General features: G+C 36.5%; 1 protein-coding gene across 4 annotated transcripts; it reads right to left on the bottom strand.

Annotated features, from left to right (window-relative positions):
• HPGD (15-hydroxyprostaglandin dehydrogenase) lies at positions 1 to 24,052 on the bottom strand. Of its 4 annotated transcripts, XM_042811485.1 has the most exons (7): positions 23,910 to 24,029; positions 23,681 to 23,804; positions 20,395 to 20,501; positions 10,170 to 10,266; positions 3,357 to 3,433; positions 2,005 to 2,168; positions 1 to 907 (listed from the first exon to the last, which is right to left on the bottom strand). In XM_042811485.1, exons 1-7 carry the CDS (start codon positions 24,000 to 24,002, stop codon positions 772 to 774), a joined length of 798 nt encoding a protein of 265 aa, XP_042667419.1. In that variant the 5' UTR covers positions 24,003 to 24,029; the 3' UTR covers positions 1 to 771. The 4 variants fall into 4 exon arrangements, with proteins under 4 accessions (XP_042667419.1, XP_042667421.1, XP_042667422.1 ...); XM_042811487.1 differs by lacking the exons at positions 20,395 to 20,501; positions 23,910 to 24,029 and having other exon boundaries at positions 23,681 to 23,769; XM_042811488.1 differs by lacking the exons at positions 1 to 907; positions 3,357 to 3,433 and having other exon boundaries at positions 2,076 to 2,168; positions 23,910 to 24,049.
• Between the last annotated feature and the right edge of the window lie 1,103 nt (positions 24,053 to 25,155).

Below are 25,155 nucleotides of genomic sequence, written 5' to 3'. Positions count from 1 at the left end.
GGTTGCTCAGGATTTAATTCAGGTTTTAATCAGTTAAGGCAGGAAATTAGATTTAAAGATTCAGAAAATGAGATTTAATGAGTAAACAGACATTTCAATCAATGCCAAAGTAGTGATCCTTGTATATACAAAGACTGAAAATACATATCTATATATATTTATATATAAAAAAGAAAACAAATATTTTAGAATAGAAGTAATTTATAAATAGGTGTAATCCAAGAGGAAAAAAATCTGTTCTTCTGTGTATGATATGCTACATATTCAGTTGCATGTTTAAATGAGGAAAAAGTATTTTGCCTCTTATTCTGTTTTTGTGTGTACATACATGAAAAAGTAAATTCTTAATTTTTAAAGTTTTATCCTGAACTGAATTCTTGGTTTGGAGAATTCAAAATGTAAATAACAATACATTTACTTCTATGAAAAGAATTGTACTAAGTCAGGTCCACCAAAATATGCATGGAGTACATAGAATGGATAACTGCACAGAACTACAAGAAGGAAAAAACTGGCCCTTTTTTCTATACAATCAGAAATCTTCATAGCAGTGTGTATATTCTACTGAATAAAATATTTTAGTGTATATGGAATCAAAAGTTGATAACATTTTCCCCATATTGGATTTTTTTCTCCATCTCTGCAATTAGGGTGTGAATGTTGGAATACTGTCACTGATTTAGATACATCATTAACTTTTTTTCCAAAAGTTTATCCAACATTTTTTTATATTTTGAAAATCAAAAGTTAATTAGAGCTAAACAATTTGATCTATCTCTTTGACGTAAAAGGTGTTTGGCTGTATTCTTGAAAATGAATCCCTTGGGATGCTGTAATCTTCATAACTTCTCCATTCAGAGTATCATCTTCAATTATTGTTATCAGTCCTTCAGCAATTATTGATGGGCTAAAAAAAAAAAAAAGAGGCTATTATTCAATAATAATGATGTAATAGACTGTGATAATAATAATAGACTGTGAAAAGCATAATTACAAAAACACAAAGTAAGTCTATATACTCTGAAACTTAGCCTGATATATGAATATATTTATTTTCAGAAAAGTAAAGGTGGTATTATTGTATTAGGAGAGAAATCCAATCTCCTCAATCAGAAGATGGAACATAAAGCTGCAACTTTGCAAATCATTAGTGTTTGCTGCAGGTACTGCTAAATTCCTGTTGTAATCCACATACTTCTGGGCTTCCTATTGATTTTCTCTGTTGCAGGGGCAATGGACAGAAGTAGCCCTTACAAGACCCTCTGCAGCACTTTGCTGCTTATTTATTTAGTTTTATTTGTAGTAGGACTGGTACAAGCTAGTGCATGGAGAACTTTGCCATATCAGTTGGATATGTTCAGTAGATGAAATAGATATTTTAAATATGAAAAATATTGGGCAAAACAGCACAGGTTTCTTTTGTGTAGAAGGAGCTGACAGCTAATTGTTAAGAAACTGAGGAAGTATTAAGATGTCATTTCAGGCTTTACTTGTTCTTATTTTTAGAAAGGCTTTTGGCCTTTCTTTGCAATTCCCTGATGGACTAGCTAACTTTAATCTGATGCACATAGTCGTTACTGTACATTTATGAATTTGATCCAGTACTTGGTCTAATTTCTGTTTGTCTCATGTCCATATTTTGTAGAAACCAAATAAAAATTATATTCTCTGTATCTCATAAAGATTTTAATTTAGCAAATTTATGGAACGATCCACTAAGGACTATTCAGAACTAATACACCATCTTTAAGTCAGGAATTTGATTTGCACTTCGCTGGAACTGGGAATGCATAAGGAGGAAGCATCACCATGCAGACGATGCTCCTGAAATAGGCTTAAGTATCTGCCATTACTCATTTATTTATAGAATACAATTAACAGAATTTGGTCTGAGGCAGCGTTTCCCTTTCATTCTTTTAATTTTGCCTGCTGAGAATTAATTGAAAATGCAAACTTGTTCTTTATTTACAAAGGTCAAAAAGCAGTGTATCTGATTTGACTTACTCCATCACACCGTAGAACTGCATCATATTTTTTATCTCATCCTTATATGAATAATATTGTCCCATATTCTCTTCTTTATCTATTGATTGAAGAATTGGTGTGTTGACAAATCCTGGACAAATTGTGTTGAGTCTCACACCATAGTTTTCCATGTTAGCAGCTAACTAGAAAAGAGATAGAGTTAGGAGTTCAACATAGAGTAAGGAATTCAACATCAACATTTTTTAAAAAGAGTATTGTGTAGCTAAGTAAAATAACATTTAACAGAAACCCTGCCTGACATTACGTGAATCCTATCTCATTTTCATGATAAGGTAGCCTGCATTTTCGGTCTGAAAAAGGAAAGAAAGTCCTATATAGTTTGCATCTTGCTTCCACGATGCTAGGCTGTACTAATTCCCTGGTAAGTACAGTGATTCTGTGCTGATTTTTCTTTTTCTCCTCGACTTTCTCATGTTCAGCATAGAGATGGCATTTGCTCTGATTTTCTGCAAACCCCTTTATTTTTGAACTTACATGATGGTGTTTAATTACTCTCTCATAAGAAAGTGAAACTGGAAAACCAGGTTTCAGGATTGTGCTGTGGCTATTATGTGATATGCAACATTTAACCATACTTATCTGTTCAGCTTAATATTAAAAAGGAGTGATTTGTGTGGGGAGTAGGGGAGTAAAATCTAGACAACCATGCAAATGATTCTTTTAGGTTCTTTGTTCTGGAAATTAGGGTGGAAGCCTTTTATAAGTGGGCTATCTTCTCTAAGCTTAACCCATGAAAGTGTAATCATACTTCACTCTCTCCAATTTATTCTCTCACGTAGCTTGTTAAACTTAACTGGAAAATTTTGTAGTCAGAGTAAGATTTACTATGTGCTCATATAACACCTAACATGTCCCATCCTGAATGTGTTTTTACATTTTAGTGTGTTAAGAGTTGGCAAGAATAAATAACGATCAACAAATTTGTGTTCCAGTCACTTTTTCCACACTTTAGCACCTATTTATAATTACAACGTTCTCAGTTTGACTTAAAAATAAGAAAAGCAAAATGTTAAATGATTGAGATGGAGTTATGACTTTATGACTTCTGGTCTCTTCCATCTGTCCTTAAACTATTTTACAGTTTCTTTCTCCTTTGCTCAGTAAACCTTTCTAAAACTCAAACTTATCATAAACAATTTACTTATTCCATCTTCAGATACCCTTTGTGAAAGAAAGGACCCTCTAGCAATTTGGATTCTTCATTTGCTTTAAGACAGTTTGTTCCAGTTGTGTGACAAAAGAGGAGGGAGCATGAGAAACAGGGTGTTCCCTAGGAGATGCTGATACTGTTTTCAAAAACATATACTTACTGCTATTGAGCGTGTAAATCCAATTACACCATGCTTTGTAGCACAGTACACAGGTTGGAATGCAGCAGGCATGAGTCCTTTAAAATAAAAAGTTATCTGAATAAGGATGTTGGGTATCCCTACTTATGATGACCTTAAACACAAATGTACGTTAATAATGTAAAAAAACGTGATCAATTTTCATAAAATTCATAGAAATGCAACAAAATAGTTCATCAAAAATCTGCAAATTCTATTTTTTAATCTAAGTGAAGTGGGGAAAAATGGATGAAATAGATGAAAACACAGGTAGTCAAGGGTGGAATAATGAAAAAAAAAAAAGTATAATTTTAAGATTAAAGTACTGTCTTTGAAGTAAGACAAAAATAAAGGACAAGACCTAAGAAAGAACACAGAAAGGAAACACTCAAGAAAAAGAATTTTACAGCCTTTTTAAATGAATCTTGATATATGTAAAGTCTTTTAGATACTTTCGTTACTGAAACCTTAACTGCTGATACACAAACTGGACACCTGCGTTCATTTGCAGTGATTTTAAGGAAGGAATGTGGGTCAAGATGAGAGAAATAGCAAAGTCAATTTTGGCTACTGTAACTGAGTTAGTATTATGCTAGTAATACTCCACTAAACAAATAAATAAAATGTCTGACTTACATCCCTCCCTTCAGTTATTTCTCTCAGATACTAAAAACAAACAAAAAACATCAAAAAAAAACCTGAGAAAAATTTTCCCCTGCATGCTAGTGAGAGATAGAAATGAATGTGCTGCTCAACTGCCCATGAAATAATGTTGTTGCTTATTTGATAATGTCTTTTGAATTACAACAGAGAGTAAATTACATTGCATAGTGGGTTTTTCTCAAAGAAGCAAGTATAATAGAATAACTCAGACTTAACGTGAGGCACTGTAAAATTTATTTTACCTACAGTGCTGCTCCAATAATATTTCATAGGTTTTTAAGAAAAGACTTGCATGGAATAGGGAAGTCAATTTGCAATAAGCAAATGGAAAAAATACTAAGAAATGAATGCAGGACCTGCTCTGTATGTACCAGAGTGTATGGAGATGAGTGATTAAACACTGAGAAAATAATAAGATGAAATCCTTATTGAGCAGAAAGAAACAAAGGCAGAGATGTGGATAGGAGATATTCTCAAAGCATTTTCTACACTAAGTTAAACTGTATGAAATGAGTTTCACTGTATGGTACCTCCTACAGTGGCCCCTATTCAGAAATAAAAACCCAGCATGATATTTAGCAGGGGACAGAAAAAAGAGTGAACAATACTTGGCAATAACATTGATGTGTTTTGTAAGGAAAAGGAGAAGCAAAATGAAATATGACTGCCATAATAGTGAACATTTGTGGTGGGAGTGAAAGAGCATATAATCATTATTTACAGTAAAATAAGAAGAGCAGAGACTTTGGTAGAAAAATTAAGAAGTTAATTCTAGTAACACTGAGTTTGATGGCAAAAAGCTGATAAAGAAGAGATAGATCATGCGTGTATATATGTGTATTTTTAAACATTAAGCCAATAATATCTGCTGTGCAGTAACACCTGAACTGGACCACATGGATGCTTTGGTTCCACTTGAATGTGAAGTTCCTGTGAAAAGCAAGCAAAACCTCACCTGTTCCGTAGTTAAAGGATGACATTTGTCTGTGCTCCTTAATACAGTATTGTAAAGTCTGATTTTGATGCCTTGATACTTTAATTCAACAGAAATAATTTCTTTCACATCTTTAAATGATAAAATCAAAAAGAGTGTTTCTCATCTCAGTGGATGTTTACTACGAAAACTTTAAACGTAACATGACAAGATTCAAGGTTTTGTCTTAGTTTAAATGCCACTTTGCTTAGCCAGTGAAAGCAGCACTGTTCAGTGATGGGAAATGAACAACTTAACCTTGTTGTGTCCTTAGCTTGAATTGATTCATTATACTTTTGATTGAGAATCTATTTTTGAAAAATGTGTTTCCTATGGATTGTGATTACAGTATTCCTTTCTGGTGACTTCTGATTGTCATCCATCGTCAGTATTCTGGTGATAATTGGAAACACCGGAATACTGTCTCATTAGAAATACTATGGTATCATCATGATTATTTTAGCCATTTAGAGGTTTTATGTATTTTAAAGATGAAAACAATCCTAATGAAGCTACAGGTGATGGACATGATTCAGACAAAATGTACTTGGAAATAGAAAGGAAGAATTCAAAGATTTTGTTGGTGCTTTTTTTTTTTTTTTAACACAAGTAAATATAGTAAGACAAGTTACTTTACTTGAAAAGGAAGGGAAAATCCAGAAATAAACAAAGGAAGGGTACAGTTCACTGTAATGAAGTTGAAGAAGGTTCAAAGACTTACTTAAATGTCATAAGAGAGCAGGAATAACTTGGCAGGAAGAGCAGAACAAGTAACTCATCTTTTTGGTTAAATCAAAACATTAAAGCCATTCTGAATAACTGAAATTTTTTTTTGCTAACATGGAGAACCACAAAGAAATCAACTCACTTTCAGCCAAAGCAGTAATAAGTAACAGTGAAAAGCTAGTCCTCGAAACCTTCACAACAGCACTCCTGTCTTGCTTTTGTTCCTGACTTCTGCACCTTGTACCACAGTGTCTGATTTCCCCAGCCCCATGGAGATACGAAGCTGTATCTGTTCACAGTGTATCCTAGGGCTTTGCTGGAAAATATTTTGGGAACTGCTCTGTGACATTGATTCTGTTCTGCCTGAGTATTTAGCAGTTCATGAGTGTGTTTTCCTAGTGGGCGTTCATTTGTTAGAACATTTGGATTCTATTTGCTGCTTCTGTAGATATTTAATTATCTAATGCAAAGTGAAACAGCATCACTGAAAGAGGCTGGGGAATATTATCTGCAAAAAAATTTTGTGTGGGGAGAATGTTCAAATGGATGATGATGGAAGCAGTGTGTGCTGGGACAGGGGGAGGCAACTTATACCTAGAGCTTCCTCTCTCTGGGTTTTGTCATGGCACACAACTGTTACAATGAAAGGGGACAGGAAACTTACTTCCTCCTCAAAGGATCTCAATCAAGAACTAGATGGTGAACTTGACATGATTTCATGATGACTGAAGGTGCTTTTTTGATTACCATAAACATTTTGAGTAGACCAGCAATAATCCTGTGCTCATTTTCCCTTTTCTTTTTTCTCAGCAGGATGACAGCCAGCTTGTGCCTTTGGTTATATGGTAGTCCTCTCCTTGGTAAGGTGTCAGGACTCATTTCAGATATCAGGCTTCTCAATACAGCTGCTTGTTTATCATGGTCAATAGTTTTAATTAAGTTTCATGGTCTACATCTTGATAAATTCATATGGGATGTGGGGAATTGTATCAATAAGCTTTAATTTATCATTAAGCTTTGCTGAAACAATTATTTTCTACATTTGTGAAAATCTTTAATGAATACAGCATTAGGGATTTTTTTTTTTTTTCCCAGGTATGCTTTTCCACTGAAATGTCCTTTGAGATTTGAGTGAGTCTCCTTCCTTGACTAAGATTTATGAGCTTTTTGATGACCTTTCTACCCTCTATTTTGTTCATGGGTGCACATTGTTAGGCAGCTTAAGACAAGTTTTGTTCCTGCTTGACAACATCTTTGTTTCACTAATTCTTTGAGAAGCGTCCTTCGTGTTTGTATGAGCATACTGTAGAGAATAAGAAACCAAAGTCTGCTTTCTAACATGGCTGTTCATCTCACATAGGGTTTGAGCTCATTAGAAAGCAGTGCTTCTACACTATTATTATGCAGGGATTAAGCTTATTTCCAATAATTATTCAAATTTTTTTCACTTTGTGTTTTTATAACCTCAATATACTGTTCCATCCCAAATTTGTAATTTTATTTTATTTTTTAATGAAAGAGGTGAAGATCCTTAAGTGTAAGTTTTGGGTAACTGATGGAACCTATTTTAATGCAAGCCATAAGAGTGCATCTCTACTGGAAAATATTGTCAAAGTAATTTGTTTCCTCTCTCTATTAGATTTGCTTTATGAATTATAACAGTTTATTGTAACACATAGAATACTTACAAATAAATAACAACACAGGATGTAGCCATATTTATTTAAATTAAGTGTATTTTCAAACCACATCACAGAAATCTCCTTTGTCATCCTGGGGCAAAAGTCTGCAGTGTGGGATATGCTCACAACACTCTCTGAAGGTCAAAGCTTCTTGAAAAGAAGCAGTTATGTAAGCAGAAAAATGAGCTAGAGGCATGATGGCCCTATGGAGTGATGAGGGAATTGATTTTAAGGGGTTTACATAATATTCTATTCATAAGAGTGTGGAGGAATAAAAGATTATGCTCATTATGTCCGCAGTGATCTGTGCCAAAACCAGAGCAAATAGTAAACTGCATTATTTTTAGGTAACTTCATAACAATGAACCAAAGTCTTGAAGGAATAGTTTCTAAATTTTCTAATCTTGCCTTGATAGATTCTGCTCAGCAACTTCTTAATTTAAATAAGAGAGGGAACAAAAGCTCTTCTATGATGCTGAACTGGGTACCCAACTGTGCAGCTGTTTGCACCTTTACTCTTCTCCATTACTGTGACACAGTCTTGTCCTTACTCAAATGAAATTAACCATATAGTTTTGTTCTTGTGATATATATATATATACATATATATATACATATATATATATCTCAGATCCTAAAGAAGTCTCTGCTGTGCTGTGAAGAAATGCTTTACACATTTTCTTTGGCTGAAGCTTTACATAAGAGGGGAAACTGGCTGCATGTGGAGCCTGAATGCTTGAAATTAAATCAAACTGTTGATATTATTATACAGCAGTTGTACATGCCAGATAGACTACACATCAAACAAATTCTCACTGAGCAATATAAATTAGCATGTTCTAAGCTAAATATTTTATTTTATTTCTATATATCTCTATAAGAACTTTTCTTTTGTTCATTTGTTTTAAATATGGTAGAATCCAGGCAAATAGAAATTCAGTTTTTACAGAACAACTTCATGAAAGAATGAAAGCTCTTGAAGCAAGTGCTCACACAAACAAATTCAGTTTTCCTCTTTATTTACTACAAGTGTATATGTATAAGTCACAAAAAATGAAAGAGAGAATGTGAAATGTAGTCATGTAATTAATTGCAGGAGTTAAATTTAGTGTTTTGTGCTATTCCGGTTGCTTCTATATAGTCTGTATAAAAAAAAAAATAAATTAACATAAGTAGTTTCCTACTGAATGGGTTTTAGAAAAGTTTACTTTTTAAATTTGAAATTAAGTATATTACCATGTATTCAAAATCCTGCCCCAACTGGCATTCTCTTTTATGCAAGCTTATGTATTTCCTTCTCTCTCACATTTAGCCCTGTCTTGCAGGAATGCTCTAAAGAAAGGACGATTCAGTACTGGAAAGAAATGGTGGACCCTATGCTTACACCCAGCCAAACACTTATGGCATCCATTTCATAGGATGCATTTAAGTACGTCTGTGGGTGCTCTTTGGAAGCATAAAACAGTAAGGTTTGATTCAATCTCTAGTTCAATCATTGGCAGAATTCCCATGGTTAAGAACTAATTAATGCGTGAAGCAAACATTATTGAATGTTACACAAGAACTGCATATAACTCTCTTTGCTGCTCAACAAGACACTTGCTGTCAGTCTGTAGAGCACAGCTGATACAATCTTATAGAGGAGTTGGCTTTGGGGGTGGGGGGGGAGAGGGTAAAATTAAAACCACTCCAAAGTTTAATCATTAACAGAAGCTAGCTTCGAGAAATAAAACACACGCAGGGAATGTTAAACAAGCCAATGGCAGCTTGCCTTTTGTATATGGAGTGAGTTTAGGGACTTAGACCTTCAGACTGTAAAGGAGAATTAGAGTCACAAAGCACAAACAGTAAAAAATAAATAAACTATAAAAAGTTAGTGTGTGTCAGCTTTTACAATGTGGCTTTCCTTACGATCTAGGAAGAAGTTGCTATGTAGAAGACTTGTAAAAGCAAACAGAGCAAAGGAGGCTGTTTCTGATAGATGGATGCAATAGTTAGAGCATAATGTTAATTAAATAAATGAAAATTATAATAATTATAATGATACAAACTGAGGAAAGCCAAACTGTCAGATCATAAAAGCAAAATCTTTTTAATCAGTTCAGAATTCTTAAAACAGAATCAAACTTCTTGCCAGGTTTGCCCTTTCTTAAGCATTCTGCGTGCATCAGCACTTCTCTAGAAATGTGTAATCTTTTACTTGTGTTGATGAAATCTTTTATTGCGATAGCAGTTGTCTTCAGGTTAATTTTGTCCTGATATGAGGTCAGTTTGAGCTAATGGAGATGAATTTACCATCTGCTAAAGAGCCCCTCACCCATATGAAGTATGTATATGAGTGAAATCAGATCCTCTGTGTGATTTTTGTCAATATGGTGGACTGGATTTCTCCTTGCAGAAACCCATTTTATACGTTAATTTAATGTCCTCAGAACAGTCATGCCCATCCACAATCAGGACCTAAGGCCACCACTCTCTTAGGTCTATAAATTAGATTATGGTTCCCACCTTTGAGTATGTATCATTGTAACTTAGCAATGTTATTAAATAGTGTTCAGAATGTAGAATAAAATGAGGCAAGTTAGGTTTTGTCCTACCATTTCTGTTACTGTGATGAAAACTAGCTCAAAATGAGAATAAACAGGGAAGAGCCATAGTAAAAAAGAAAGAAGTGAGAGCAAATAGTACAATCCATTGATTTTTAGATACAAACCAGTGAACAGAAAGTGTTTACATAGAAAATATTCTCACCTGCCAATGATGAGATATTAATGATTACTCCTCCATCACCTCCATTTCCTTTTCTCATATATTCTAGACCAAGGTAGGTTCCTCTTATCACAGATGTCTAACATAAAGGGGAAAAAGTACAATTATATTCAAAATATGTTCCTTTTTTACTCCTAAAAAATTAGTTTTGCTTTAATTTTTATATTTAACTGTAATTTTGCTTTACTTGACTAGTGATCTAACTTATTCTTTGAAGATTATAAACACTGAAGTCATTCCACAGTAATTCAGCTCAATAATTTCCAAAGCAAAACTGCTGTAGATAAAATAATAGCTTGATTATTTTTCTAATAAAGATATAATTTGAAACATACTGCCTAAAATAAGTGCTGTGAAGGAAAGAAAATGAATACTATGTAAACAATCGATAGACCAAATACGTGCTTTGTCTGAGGATATAAGAATTGGATGAACAGATCATAATCCCAGTGTTTTTACTGAGATGAATTATTATTCATTTTAGAAAATGTACAGACTGAATCTGAAGTTGTTACACTTATGTCTTTGTTTGACTCACGACATGAGAAACTTGCACTTCTTAGAATTAACTTATGTAGTCTATTTCTGGTCCTAAAATTTGTATTTTCTGGCTGAAATTAGTGCATTTTTATCTTTCCTGTCAAAAGAAGGTTAGGTCAAACAGACAAATACAGCTACGGGAAAAAACCAACAGCAACAAAACATTTTACAAGATATGAAGGAAGGTATTAGCGTAATTTTAACTGGAGTATGTAAATTTGTTTCATTTTTAAAGAAAGAACTTTAAGGAAAAGTTTTGCTGTGACTTAATATCTTGATTACCTAAGACCTGGTTTTGAACCCTACTGCTGGGATTCATCCCACCAAACTTAAGATATTTAAAGCAAATGAGTCTCCGTAAAAGAGTAAGTTGCTTTACCAGAGATTTTGAGGAGTACTAATAGAAAGCTGTGGTGATGCTCTAAGTGAAAGATAATAACTTCATAAGTTTCATACTTATTTAGCAAGTTCATTAGATCTCCGCATAATCAATTTGTATTTGGCTTACAGTTTCAGAACTGAATCACTTTTATATTTCCAGAGATATTCTTTCTGTTTTTAATCAAGAACTCCATTCATATTTTCTTATTGTCTGTGCCATTTATTTGACCAGAACTAAGATGTTCAACAGATAAAGTGGCCCTACACATCTGTCCACGTATGTGCCAGGGAAGGTTTAAAGGACTCTGTACCACTGAGGTAGGAATGTCCCAAATTATATTACTAAAACCTTTCGGTTAGTGGTTAATTGTAAAGGGAAAAAGTCCTGTCTTCAAGAAACGTGCTTGTTTATTTTAATAGGAAACATATTTGGAAGATTTGAATGTCTTCCTTTTTTTATTTTTTTTCTGTATCCAAGTAACACAAGTCTGAACTGCACAGTGACAGAGATATAAAAACTTGAAGCTTCATTACAAAGTTTGCTTTGTAGTATCGATATTGAATCAGCTCTTTTTTTTCTTAATTTTCTTCATTTCTTCATTCATACAGATGTAGTATTTTATATTTTCAATATCAATGTATTTTCAGCATATCACTAGTAACATTTTGATTAATATAAGAAAAAGCTATTTTCTAAATACTTTAACAGAAGCTTTTCAAAGTTCTGTTTTCAGTGTCTCGCTAAATTAGATCTGATGCCCTGAAAAGTAGCAGACACTATAAATGTGGTCTTGCAGTGTTTAATGTTCATTGTCACATTTAAATTTCAAAGAATGTATAGAAAAATAAGATTATTTATGCCTGGTAGCATTGCTGTAAGGTAAATTTATTCTTAGAACGAAGTCATTAACAGCTTAACAGAAAAATTAGATTTATTTATTGGTGTTTCTCTCTCTCTCTCTCTCTCTCTAGATATATAATAAGATAAGCTGTATACAGGACATTTTAGAAAAGCGAGAGTTAATGCTGTCTCTGGAAAGCAGGTGCAGGCCCTATCATGCCCTGGAGCAGTGGCTCAGCCTGTTGAACAGAAAAGGAGAATTCCACTTGATGATGAGAAGAAATAAATCAGTTGGAGAAGGAAGTAGCTTGTGGCTCCTTGAGGATTTTTCTATTCTTCCAGCCTTCTCATTCAAACAGATAAAAGAGCAAGATGAGTCCTTAGGCAAACCACAAGTAAATGGGAATAGTGAGTGGCTTGACTTTTCTACCAAAATCATATTACTGATCTTTTTTTCTCTGTACCCCATTAGCAGCATCTCTTGGTGAGCTGGAGGAAGCCTTCTTTTATAGGTATTGTGAGAGGTTGTATTCTGAATTAATGCAGACATTCATTTGGATATTACCCTAATAACTGCTGTTATCCTTGCATGGAACTGCTCTATAAATGTGCATGATCATGGCTATTTCTGGTGTTTGGTCTTGTAACACAAATAATTATTCTGGGAATAAACTGAAAAAAAAATAGAGAGAGTGAGAAGAACCTAGCTGTCTGCACACTCATCAGATGGCACTCGGTATGAAGGTGTTATGTGATAGATCTTCCATTCACTTGCCAACATTTCCCTCTCCAGAAAAGAAAGTCATCTCAATAGTTTTCAAAGGTAGAACAGCAGTAGCTGAACTCACTGTTTTTTGAGCTTGCAATTTATTCTTAGAATCTAAGTGTCACTGTCCAGCCAAGCCCATGGATCCAGGTGGGTCAACAAACCAAGGCTGGCTCTTCTATCTGGGAGCCAAGAACTATGATGGGAAAGATGTTTTTCAAAGAAAAAGGTGTATATATTTTTGGGGAGTTGATTTGAAACTCATCTTTGGAAAAGTGCAAATTGCAGTCTGAGGCTTCCTCTTTTATGGAATGTGACACTAGTTTCCTGGATGTTTGCATTCCAAGAGAAAGCTTATAAACTATCACTTCAGTGCGTCATGCACAATAAAAAGTAAGTCAAAGAATGATGCATTCCTGGTCTTGGAATATGATGAAAAATGTTTCCCATCTGCCTTTTTTTCTTTCTTTTTTCAGGTTGTGTAACTAGAATCATAGAATCCTTAGAGTTGGAAGGGATCTTTAAAGGTCATCTAGTCCAACTCCCCTGCAATGAACAGGGACATCCACAGCTCGATCAGGTGTTGCCCAAGGCCTGATTCAGCCTCATTCAGGGATCAAACGCATCGCTAGGCAACCTGCTCCAGTGCTTCAGCACCTCACTGTAGAAGATTTTTTCTCTATGTCCAACCAAAATCTACCCTCTTTAAGCTTGAAGCCATTTCCCCTTGTACTATCACCACAGACCATGCTAAAGAGTGTGCCCCTTTCTTTCCTGTAGATCCCTTTTAGATACTGAAAGACTGCTCTCAGGTCACCTCAAAGCTTCCTCTTCTCCAGGCTGAATAACCCCAGGTTTCTCAGCCTTGTAGGAAAGGTGTTCCATCTCTTGGATAATTTTTGTGGCCCTCCTCTGGATACGCTCCATCAGGTCCATATCTCTTATGTACTGAGGACTCCACATCTGGATGCAGTACTCCAGGTGAAGTCTCACAATGAAGAGCAGAGGAGCAAGATCACCTTCCTTGACCTGCTGGCCATGCTTCTTTTAATGCATCCCAGGATATGATTGGCTTTCTGGACTGTGAGGTCACATTGCTGGCTCACGTCCAGCTTACCATCCAGCAGTACACACAGATCTTTTTTGGCAGGGCTGCACTCAATCCTTTCATCCCCCTGATTTTATTGGTAGTAAAGGTTGCCATAACACAGGTGCAAAATCTTGCACTTGGATTTGTTAAACTTCTTGAGGTTCAACTGCGGGTCCACTGCTCAAGACTGTCTGGGTCCCCCTGGATGGCATCCCATCCCTCTGGTGTGTTGGCTGCACCCCACAGACTGGTGTAATCAGCAAACTTGCTGAGGATGCAGTTGACCTCACTGACAATGTCATTGATGAGGATATTAAAGAGTACCAGTCCCAGCACTGATCCCCATGGGATACCACTGATCCAAACATTGAACAACTGAGCACCGCTTCCTGGACTCAATCCTGCAGCCAGTTCTTCATCCATTGATCAGTCCACCCATCAAATCCGAATTTTTCCAATTTGGAGAGAAGGATGTTGTGGGGTACCATGTCAAAGGTCTTACTGAAGACCAGATAGATGACATCAGTGGCTCTTCACTTCTTCATTGATGCAGTGACACCATCATAAAAGGCCATTTGGTTGGTCAAACAGGATTTGCATAGCTTCTAGGAGGATCTGCTCCATAATCTCTCTCAGCACAGAGGTAAGACTGATGGGATGGTAGTTCCCAGAATCATCCTTTTTATTCTTCTTAGAAATGAGTGTGGTGTTGTCTTTTTTCCAATCACCAGGGACTTCTCCTGGTTGCCATGACTTTTCATGTTGGCTGTTCATGTTGTTTCATGTTCATGCTGACTACTGAGAACTAACATTAAAACCTGAAAATAATTGGAATGGTTATCTTCCTAGTTGTTGAAAAAACAGACCTCATTGATACTGCTGTTTGTATTCTTATCAAAATACAATTATTTACTCTAGCAAATAATGAAGACAAGGTGCACTGCAGGTCTGAACATGCTCCTAAGGGAGAAAGTTTTATTTTGTACCTGCCAGAAGAAAGTTCAGGATTCTTCCCAGTTAAATCTTAATATCTCCTAGTGTTAGCTTCTGAAAAAATTCAGACTTGAATTAGATATGACCAGACATTCTAATGTCTGGTCTTTGAAAAATAATTGTGCTATTACTCAAAATGTTTGTAATTGCAATTGGAAGCATCTTATCAGTAATCATCAACTTATATAATAAATTGTTTGGCAATTTCACTATCAGTGCCAAAATCTGAAACAAAACTTACAAAATCTACAGTACGTTACAAGTCTGCATGTCCCATACATGTCTGTATGGTTTTAATGGTTGTTCTTAAAGGAATAGTATTTTGAAATTCTGATTCTAGTAAGACTCCTAGTTTTCAGCAGAGCTCTAATTCCATTTCTTCTGTCTTTCTGTCTTCTCCATGTCTTCTGTACTTTTTTGCCCCCTAAATTCCTCAGGAATAAAGGAATATTATTATTTTTTGAGTAACTGGATTCAGGTGGTGCGTGGTTCAAATAAATTGGTCTTTATTTTAATTGAACATTGGCTACCGTAAACATACATTAAAATGGTAGGCTGTGAAGTTCATTGGCCTACTGGACAATTAAGGTCTATCTATGTGCTTCCTAATATAGACATCAAAATTTAGTATGCTTACAGCTCTCTTTATGCATTGGGAGGGCTGATCCTCATGCCATTGATCTCAAGATAATAGCTACTTCTCACCTTTTGGTAGCCACATCTCTCTGTAAGCACTTAGTCATATTTCTGACATCACACACTTAAGGAATAGGCAGCTAAGCCATTGAACAACAGAGTTGGTGTATTTCTTAGAATGCAATCTTGATACACTAATTAACTGCAGTTTACTCTTCTACAGACAGCTCTGTGCTCCACACTGAGCAATTACATAAGAAGTGTTAAGAAATTGCTTTCCAGTCTGTACTGTGAGCCCAGGCAGTAACACCCAGCTGCTGAATCTAGCTGTATCCTGGTTTGTTATTTTGAGGTGGAAGTTCAACCCGTGTAATTTCTTCTGATAAAATGGGGAAGGAAAGCAAGGTGTATGGACCAGAAGAGATACGCCCTTATCTAATTTACACAAGGGAACAGCCCTGCAATGATCATTACATCTTTGTCTCAGAAGTAAATAAGATGAAGCCTGCCTAGTTAGCTTTAAATTTGTTGTTGACACATTAATTGGCCTTTTAAATAATTGGCCTTTTATCCTATTAAGGATAGTTCCTTACTGACGAGGGAATTAATTGATTTTGCATGATTTGCTAGTTGCTAGAAATTTTATTACACCATAAGCTATATGTAAGCTATCCACACATTCATGCTCCTCTTAATGTACTTCATCATTTGCACAAGAAATTTTTATACTCAACTACCTCCTTATGACCCAGGGAATGAGCAATACAAATGGAGTAAACAAAGAGAGCAAGACGGATCTCACTAGTTCATTTATCAGAGCAAATGAAAACCAGCTTCCCAAATCTTTAGGAATATATGTTCTCAGAGTTAGCTATCATTTCACCATTTCCCTACATCTCTTTCTGTGACTGTCTTCAAAGCCCTTCTAGATGAGAATAAATCTCTTCACAGGCGGTGTTTGCCTCTCTATCAACACTTCCACAGTATAGGAGGAAATAAAAATTTGGTTTGCCTTGAGAATATTTTACTCACATATCTCTGACAACTGTCTTAAGGCATTTGGTATTTATGCGGACACATTTTGTAGATATATATATGCATACTGCATAAAATGCAGATGAGATTAAGTAAGAGCATAATTGAATCTCAAAATCTATTTCTTCCGAATTTCAAATGACAAAGAATGCCAACTTTCCCATTTTTTCTACTTCTGCCTAAAAACTCATTTTGTTTCTTTTTAAGTTTTAGAAAAAAAGATATGTTTCAAATCTCTTTAAAAAATGAATTCCCTAAAACAATTCCCAGAAATTTTTAACTACAGTGCAGTAACATTATGTTTAAAAACATTGTTTAAAAACATAAAGCATTAATAAAATCAAATCAAAATAAAAACACTTCATAATTATTTCCCTGTGAAACAAGGTAAACAAGTTAACTTTAGAAATGCATAAAACTAAAAACGTATTCCCTTACACGTTAATTAGTAGTTTTTGCTTTTCTAGGAGAATAATTTAGTAATTTTAGAAGGCTCACAAATGACCTTTCTGGATCAAATTTATGTATCAGTAAATGTATATAATCTTTGGAGCTTAGAATCATAGAATCACAGAATTATCAAGGTTGGAAAAAGACCTCTATGATCATCCAATCTAACCATCCACCTGTCACTATTTCCCACTAAACCATGTCCCCACTATCCCAGCCACTACCAGTTCCAGAAAGCCTACAAGACAAGAAAAAAGGACACCAAATTGTGTTTAACTAATGCGCATCTAAAGCTTAAAAAATGTAACCTTTTTTTTTTAAATGTAATTTTTTTAATTTTGTTTTGAGGTCTTTAAGAGGAAAAAAAGAAAGGTTATAAAAGTTTTGGATTCCTTAAGCATGAATTCTGTGAAGCAGGTTGCAAGAAACACTATTCTTGTTGTTCTAGATAGCTGTAGGTAGGACTCTTCATAAAAATGCGCATGTCACACATCCTCATGACTTTCTGTATGTGGTTTTTGTTTGTGATGGACTGTTGAAATTACATAGGTAGTACCCACTTAAAATGAAATTCCTATATGGTAGCCAGGTTCCTTTCTGCATGCTATATTAACAAGACCATGCATTTGTATAGGTATCAGTGGCTTAAAAAATGGGTCAAGCTGATTTTGATCAAGTCAGTGCTTCCAGACCTGAAGCTCTATTGTGGGGCATGGATGATACTGCTGGCATGCTTAATTAGAAGTGTTGAAAGAAATACTAAAAACAAAGATGGATGATAATTAGCACAAAATGCAACAGGATTGTGAAAAGCACCACAAGATAAATCATTCTAGTGGTTGTTACCCTTTTTTTCCTCACCATAAAGCTGCCTTGTTTCCTTCACAGGAAACTTTAATGAATACAAGCAAGAGCTGTTTTTTATTCTCTCCTTTTCCTACTGTAGTATGTCCTATTCTTTAAATTTGCTTCTTCATTTCTGTTCCTCATGTTTTCTCAAGCAGTGCTATCAGGGAACTTCCTTGCACCTCTTTAAAAATGTTCCTGGTGACCAACCGGTTCTGTGAACTGTTTTAGCCATAAAGAACACACCCCATATGTGTTTGTTCTGATTTATCTTCCTATGTACTGCTCTACTTTTGTACTTCGTACTTTAAACTGGGGCAGGGAATATTTGTTGTATAAATATATAAATAATGTCACGAAGACCAAAGTTGGCATGTAGAGGTTTTTCTCCCCCAACCCCCTCCCCCCCCTTTTTTTTTTTTAATTTTAATTGTTGCATTGTGTATATCAAAATATGTGGCTGTAGAAGTTATTTCTATTCTTAGGGATAACACAAAGGATAATCAAACATCCTATGCTGGGGAAATAGACATGTTTTTAAATTGCATTTTTCATACATTTTTTTTCCTTTCTCTAACAGAAGCAAAACATGTTTTATGGAACTGACCAACATACTATATTACATGAAGTAGTTTTACTGTTCTGTTTTTCATATTTAATAAGCATGAAGCACGAATATCCTGGTTTACAGAAATTATTGTAACTAGTTAGAAATGACCTATGGAAATCAGCTATGTTGTTGGCTCAAGGTTAGACAGTTAATGAATATTCCAATTAAAAGATAAACGAGGATATGTAATTCTTAAATTGTCCTTAATTTAATGTGCATGGTTGTGCTTTTACTCAGCTTAATCATTTTAAATGTGCTTATTTTAGTCACCTGCATGAGTTGATGCATTTATTCAACTTCCAACTACGAAGGAGAACTTTATGGAGAATTAACCTATATAATCATGTTTAAGTTATATATGAAGTAAACCTTCCTCCTACTCTGCAATTATAAAATTGTTTGTACATCCGTCTGTAAGTGAAGATATTTACTTAGGCACTAAATTATATTCTAGATTTGCGGACCCTAAGTGCCTTCATTTTTTGAGCTAAATTTGTAGGTGAATAACCACTGACAAATGAGTTTCTCACACAGACTTCATTGTTTTTGGTCATGACTAACTTCCTGTGCATGCGCATTTGACAAGTGGATGGCTGCCTACAGTAAATTATAGCCTATATTAATCTAAGACATATACATGGAACTGATGATGTCACACTCTTGTCAGTTCACAGTGTGAAACATCCTACTTTTTAATTTGTCAGAATATTTCAGAAGTGAAAGATGGAGAATCATGTGTTGTTAAATCGTAAGGAAGATCTAAAGGAATGAGAAAGGAAAATGAACAATGTTTCTCTTATTGTGGAAACCTTAATGTGTGATTCCAAGAATAAACAATAACCTTGGACAAATACAAAAGGTAAAGTATTATTAAATCAGAACATTTTTTAAAATACATATTTCTCAATTGATTTTCTAGATCTTATCTCAGATACAGCTTGCGTTACATGTCCAGGTATATTTTGTTGTTGTTTCTTTTCAGAGAGGCATTCAAATTCAGTGACTCAGATGCCTTTATCCACAGAATTTTGTAAAAAAACAAGCTTTTCACTTTCATATCCTGAGCTCTCCTGTCCAGCTGACACATTCCAAACGACTATTTGGTTTCAAGTTCCACGCTGCACTCTACCAAATTTTTTTTTCTGAGCAGATCAAGGCTACAACACTTTGTAAGCATTTTCATAAGAATGATAACATCCAATCAGAACATTATATATGGTAGAACACAAGCCAACCACAACGTTGTTAACCTTGAAAGTTGGCCTTTCCTATAGAGCTTAGGTCTCTTAACTGTAGCCTAAATTTAAAAAAACAAAACAAAAAACAAAACAATTTCAACTGAGAAATAGATTTCACCTGGTGAAAGGAATGAGGCTTCTTTGTAGAGTTAGCCAAATAATATCAAAGAACTAGTTACAGTCTGAAAATAAATTTTACTCTTGTTGAATGTGCTCTGTTTTAGCAAGTGCTCTTAAGTGATGTGCTTCAATTAGTCACGATGTTGAAATGGCCTATATTAAAAACTCAGGTTATATACTTGCTTCAGTGGTGAAGAAAACATGGAGCTTGGATGAAAGAGTTTTCCTATAGTATCACAGTTATCCTGTAGTATATATTAGACTTATTCCCTAGTACAGGTCAGCTGAATCTCTCAGGTAGCTAAAATGTTCTAAAGCATTCATATAAACAGACTGGTCTCATGTAGGTGGAGCTCTATTGCCTTAGGTGCCACATTATTACACCTACGTGGGATTTCATTGGGCTTTGAAAGGAGAATGTTGTCTGCTATAACTCCACACGGTGCCATACATCTTGGATAGATGACGTAAAGAAGCCACTGCACGTACATTTAATTGTCTATACATATGCAATTAGGTGGTAATATTTTGGACAGCTGTGCTTACCAGTCTAATAATCCACGTTTTGTCACATGGCATAACTCTCCATGGTTTGTACAGATTAAGTGCATTTCAGTGTCAATTACTGAAGCATGAGTATGTGAGAAGAGATAATGCTTACCAAGTTAATTTGTATAGTGCTTTCCCAGTCCTTCTCATTGTTCACTCCAGCATTATTAACCACAATATCCAGCCTTCCAAAATGCTCAATTACTTTTTTGAAAGCACCTATAGTAAAATCCAAAGGTGACATTTCTTAGCACTTTTCACTCAGTTATACAATGCCCGATAACATGAGCAAATGAAAGTTCTTAGCACTCATACATTTTGCATTAGGTTGGATATATAGCACCTAATTATATAAACATTTATGGCTTGATCCTGTATGACTTTGATGTAATAAATTCCAGAACTGTCCCCATATATTTTAAGTATAAAATAAAGGCTTTATTTGTTCAGAATGGTTTTATTGACTGGCCTGAATTTAACTAATTTTAAGAATGCACTTCTTATTCAGTGATGTAACTAATACAGATTTTTCAGGTACAAAGTATTCTTGATTAATTTTACTTTTTTTTTTTTAATTTATTAATAGTTTTTTATGCATCGGGTAACAATAATGACTTGTCTGTCAAATTCACATATTCTTTGTTCTAGTGGTAAAAATAAAGACATGTCTTCCAAGGAAGCTGAAAATAAGAACAGGGAAACTTCCACAGTGGCACTGTGTTGAACTAAGATAAAAGATGTGTAAGGCAATGATGTCATAGTGATGAGCAAACTCATCTAGGCTGGCCCTGCTTTGACACCATAGTTGGATGAGATGACCTCCAAATGTTTGTTCCAAACTAAGTTTTTCCGTGGCTGCAGACCTGAAGTTATACAGTTTCTTCACAGGTTGTTCTTTCCTCCATAAATGGATACACATCACTTATCTTTTATTATTATGCAAAATACCACTCCCTCAAATATTGTTTTTAAAAAACGTCAGTTAATGACTGACTGAAAATCTTGATTATTTCAGGTATATTGAAATTATGCTTGAAAGGCCTTAATGAATGAAACTACTTTCCTAAAAGCTGATACCATGACACTGAATTCTCTGGTCTTTCATATTTGGCTACTAGCATCAATCAAGGGTACAGCTGCAGCTTTGAAATAAACATTTCTATGTTTTCGTTTTGTTTTCCAACAATTGCAAGAGTTTACAATGTTACTTTTATTTTGTTTTGATTTTACCATATGGTTGGTACTCCGACAGTGTTTTCTTAATAGATCTGAATGCTGCTGCAAGTTTGTCACAGTCATCATCTTGACATCAGAACAAGAGCTTGGCAGCTGTTGGAAAAGGTTTTATCCATCCAGTTGCTCTTACTGTACAGATTTTTCAGTGTTCTTAATCTGTACTATGGTTTTTCATACTTTTAAAACCTCTCTTTTCTGCCTTGTTGATCACTAAGATCACTGTAAACTAACTTGTTCTTCCCTTTTTGGATGTAAAATAACTTTGTGTTTACACTGCAGAGTAGTTGCTTAGAGCTTATTAAATCATAAAAAAGAAAAACCAATGATCATACAAAATGCTAATCATTAAAATGAAAGAGAGGATCAATTTTAACAAGTAAGAAAAACAGTGGAAAGTAAGTCTAAACACCAACCACAAATGAGCTTCCTAAATTTTCACGGTAAGCAAAAATAAATGTATGGTCATTTTTTTAAACTGAAGGCGAAGATATACGTAAGAAAGCTACCGCAGGAAAAAGCAAGGAAAGATTTGGATACGGACAAAGTAATGGATTCCCTGCACATGAGCATTATGTACCTACAGATACTTGTTCTAGTCTTGTAATTTGCTTCATTTTGTAAGAGTTCAAGTAGGAATAAAATTATTAAAAATGTGACATTGAATGTAAAAAGCAGATATAGGACATGACACATCCACTAAGTACTTAAAACTCTGAGTGAAATTAGGCTTATTATGCAGCAGTTTTCAATTGCAAGTGAAGAAACCCACAAAGATAATAATGCTGCATTAGAGAAGCATAGCAACTCCTTGCCCTTGATCCTTGCCATCCCTCCATTCCTATTCTGATTGCTCTTTTCCTGCTAACTTGGTTGCAGAATTTCCCTCTCTATGCCATCCTGCTCCTTCCAGTTCCGAGTGCTCTGCCTGCAGGCCGTGCACTAGCCTGGTGTAAAAAAGTAGAGGAACTATGGGATCAGGGTAAGAGAAAGCAAGCTGAAGTAAAAGCTGTGCTGCAGCACATGCTATTCCTACTCCTAAGAGGCTTATTCTTCTCCTGAGTTACTCCTTTCACTTGGAGAAAAAATCAGTTATTAGCTTAGCTGATAAATAGTATGTTTGCTGGTTAGTGCATCTCCCACATTTATTGTCCAGCATCTCCAATGGAAAACATTTAAATCAGGCATAATGACACTATCTGGGAGCTAAGAATAATACTGCTGAGCTATGGACAAGCTACAGTATTTGTAAAAAGAATGATTGTGTTTCACCTCCACTGTTGAGACAAGAACAAGAGCAGTGCGGTGTGTAAAAGCAGAAGTAAAGGGTACGCATCCAACATGACACAAATGAACCTGGAAAGGACACTGACAAAAGTGACGTCAAACTCTGTATCTGACTGACTCATTACCTGTGAATGTTTCTCTTAAGAATGGAACTTCAATGAAGTGATGCAGTAGTTATGAAATATTGTGTAGAGTACATCAACACTATAAGCTATTTTAAGAACTCACTAGGGTGCAGGATTTATTCGCTACATTAAAAAAAAAAAAAAGGTGATCATAAATCCAGGCAATAAATAATGGCAATCATACTGGAGAAAAGCTCCTTCCCATGACCTGCATATGCAAGACACATGCAGAATTCTATCAATCTGTATCAAAAACCAGGCTGAAGTGCTGCGTTATCTTTTGTCAACTCTTCTTTCAGCTCCAGCAGCGTATGTTGGACATAAGCATGCCATATGGAAAGATCACTGCAACCTGGAGCAGAATTTATTGCTCCTGTGATGAGAGAATGCAGCTTGGATTCTGTACCGAAGCCTCATAAAAAGCATGTCCGTGCTTTAAAGCTCATATATATTACTCATAAAATAACAAGTATCTTCTGCAGAGGCTTCCATGGAAAAATATCACACGACACTCAATGGAAATAACTTCTTTGGCTTTTCTTTACGATGTGCCAAGTAACACAGTGAAATGCACGTGCGCTGGTAATAATATTTCACGTCCGCAGGTTCAGAAACAAATCCTTTTTGAGCCACGGTCGGGCTGAGAACAGGCTGCCCTCCAGAACCCCGAATTGCACACATCGGAGCGGCAGCCCGGACTCCGTCAGGTCGCTGCATGTCGAGCCGGAGCCGGGCCGGCAGTTTCCTCCTTACCTTTCAGTTGCTCCGTATCCGTAACGTCGCACTGGATGAACACCGTCCTCTGCGCTTCGAACTGTTCGTCCAGGGCCGCCTTGCTCTGCTGCCCGGCCTCGGGGTTGCGGTCCAGGAGCGCTACCTGCCCGGGAACGGAGGGAGGAACGAAGAGGCTGAGCGGGGCCGCGCCGAGATGGGGGCTGCCGGCTCCCGGAGAGAGGGAATCGGCGGCGCGGGGCTTGCTTACCTTGGCTCCCTTGCCCAGCAGCGCCTGGACGAAGGCTCGGCCGATGCCCTGAGCCCCGCCGGTGACCAGAGCCACCTTGCCATTGACGTGCATGGCGCTGCCCGCCCGCGAGGCGTAGAGGAGCCGTCTCCCGCCTAGCCGGAGGAACAGAGCGCGGTGTCACCTGCCCCAAGTTTCCTCCCTCCGTCGCTCCCTCCCTCCTGCCCTCCCTCCTGCCCTCTTCTTCCTCCTCCTCCTCCTCCTCCAGCCGGTGCAGCCGCGACTCATTCCCCCTCGCGCCCCTCGCGTCCGACCCAGCGCCGAGAGCTGCCCGCGGCGGGGGGGGGGAGGAACGGGGGTGGAGCGGGTCGTGCCCCTCTCACGCCTTCTCCGGGTGCTTGCGTGAACCCCGGGTTCGAGAGCGGGCGAGCAGAGCGGCTCCCCCGGAGGGTCTCGGCAGCCGCCTCGGGAGCGCGGGGAGCGACGCGGCACAGCTCGAGCTTCGCGGAGGACTGCTTACGTCTCCGGGCCGTGAGTGCTTTGCTTGGCCCGAGCTGCGTGAGCGGCGGGGGAAAACAAACTCTCTCTCGGAGAAAACAAACAGAGCCTCTTCTCACCCCGCTGGTGGGCCCATCGGTGCTCTCCCCTCAGCCAGCAGGGAGACTCGAAGGAAAACACAGTGACTAAACGCTGGGAACGTATGGAGATAACAGCTTTCTAGACATGGTCAGACCTGCAGCTTGTGCTTTAAAAATTATTTAACTTCTTGTACAGCTGGGAAACCAGATCCTGCTATAACACAAGTTGTATCTGATTAAAAACAAATCTATCAACACCAAGTAACATATATCAATGTACATTACGAACAAGAAAAACCTTAGCAATCTAATAGCTGAAATCAAGTTTCTTGCTCCTTGGTATTTTACTGGAGGTTCATGAACATTATCCAACAGAAAGCACAATACGATGCAGTGTTGGGTAGATGGGAAAAATTCATCATTCTTAAGCTTCAGCTCCATAAACATACATATGTTGCGTATGCATGTGTGCGTATTAAGACTAGCTTTTCTTTTGGGGTCTGTTTTCTTTTGCATGGTGTACCAAGTTTGAACTTTTCACTTGTGTTTTCAAGGCCCTTAAGTACTCTGACTCAGACTGCATCTCTCCCATCACCCTCTGCACAGTCTGCCCTTACCTCCCAGTGACAGTATATCTATTTTGTTTCTCCTCCCCATTTTCTACTACACAGCCTTCATAATGGATGCCC

This window comes from Centrocercus urophasianus, unplaced genomic scaffold (genome assembly GCF_019232065.1).
Source record: "Centrocercus urophasianus isolate 14NV4802_14NV808 unplaced genomic scaffold, USGS_Curo_1.0 seq_13, whole genome shotgun sequence".
Taxonomy (NCBI): domain Eukaryota; kingdom Metazoa; phylum Chordata; class Aves; order Galliformes; family Phasianidae; genus Centrocercus; species Centrocercus urophasianus.
Note: the sequence above shows the minus strand (reverse complement) of the source record. Positions and strands in the feature narration are given on the sequence as shown.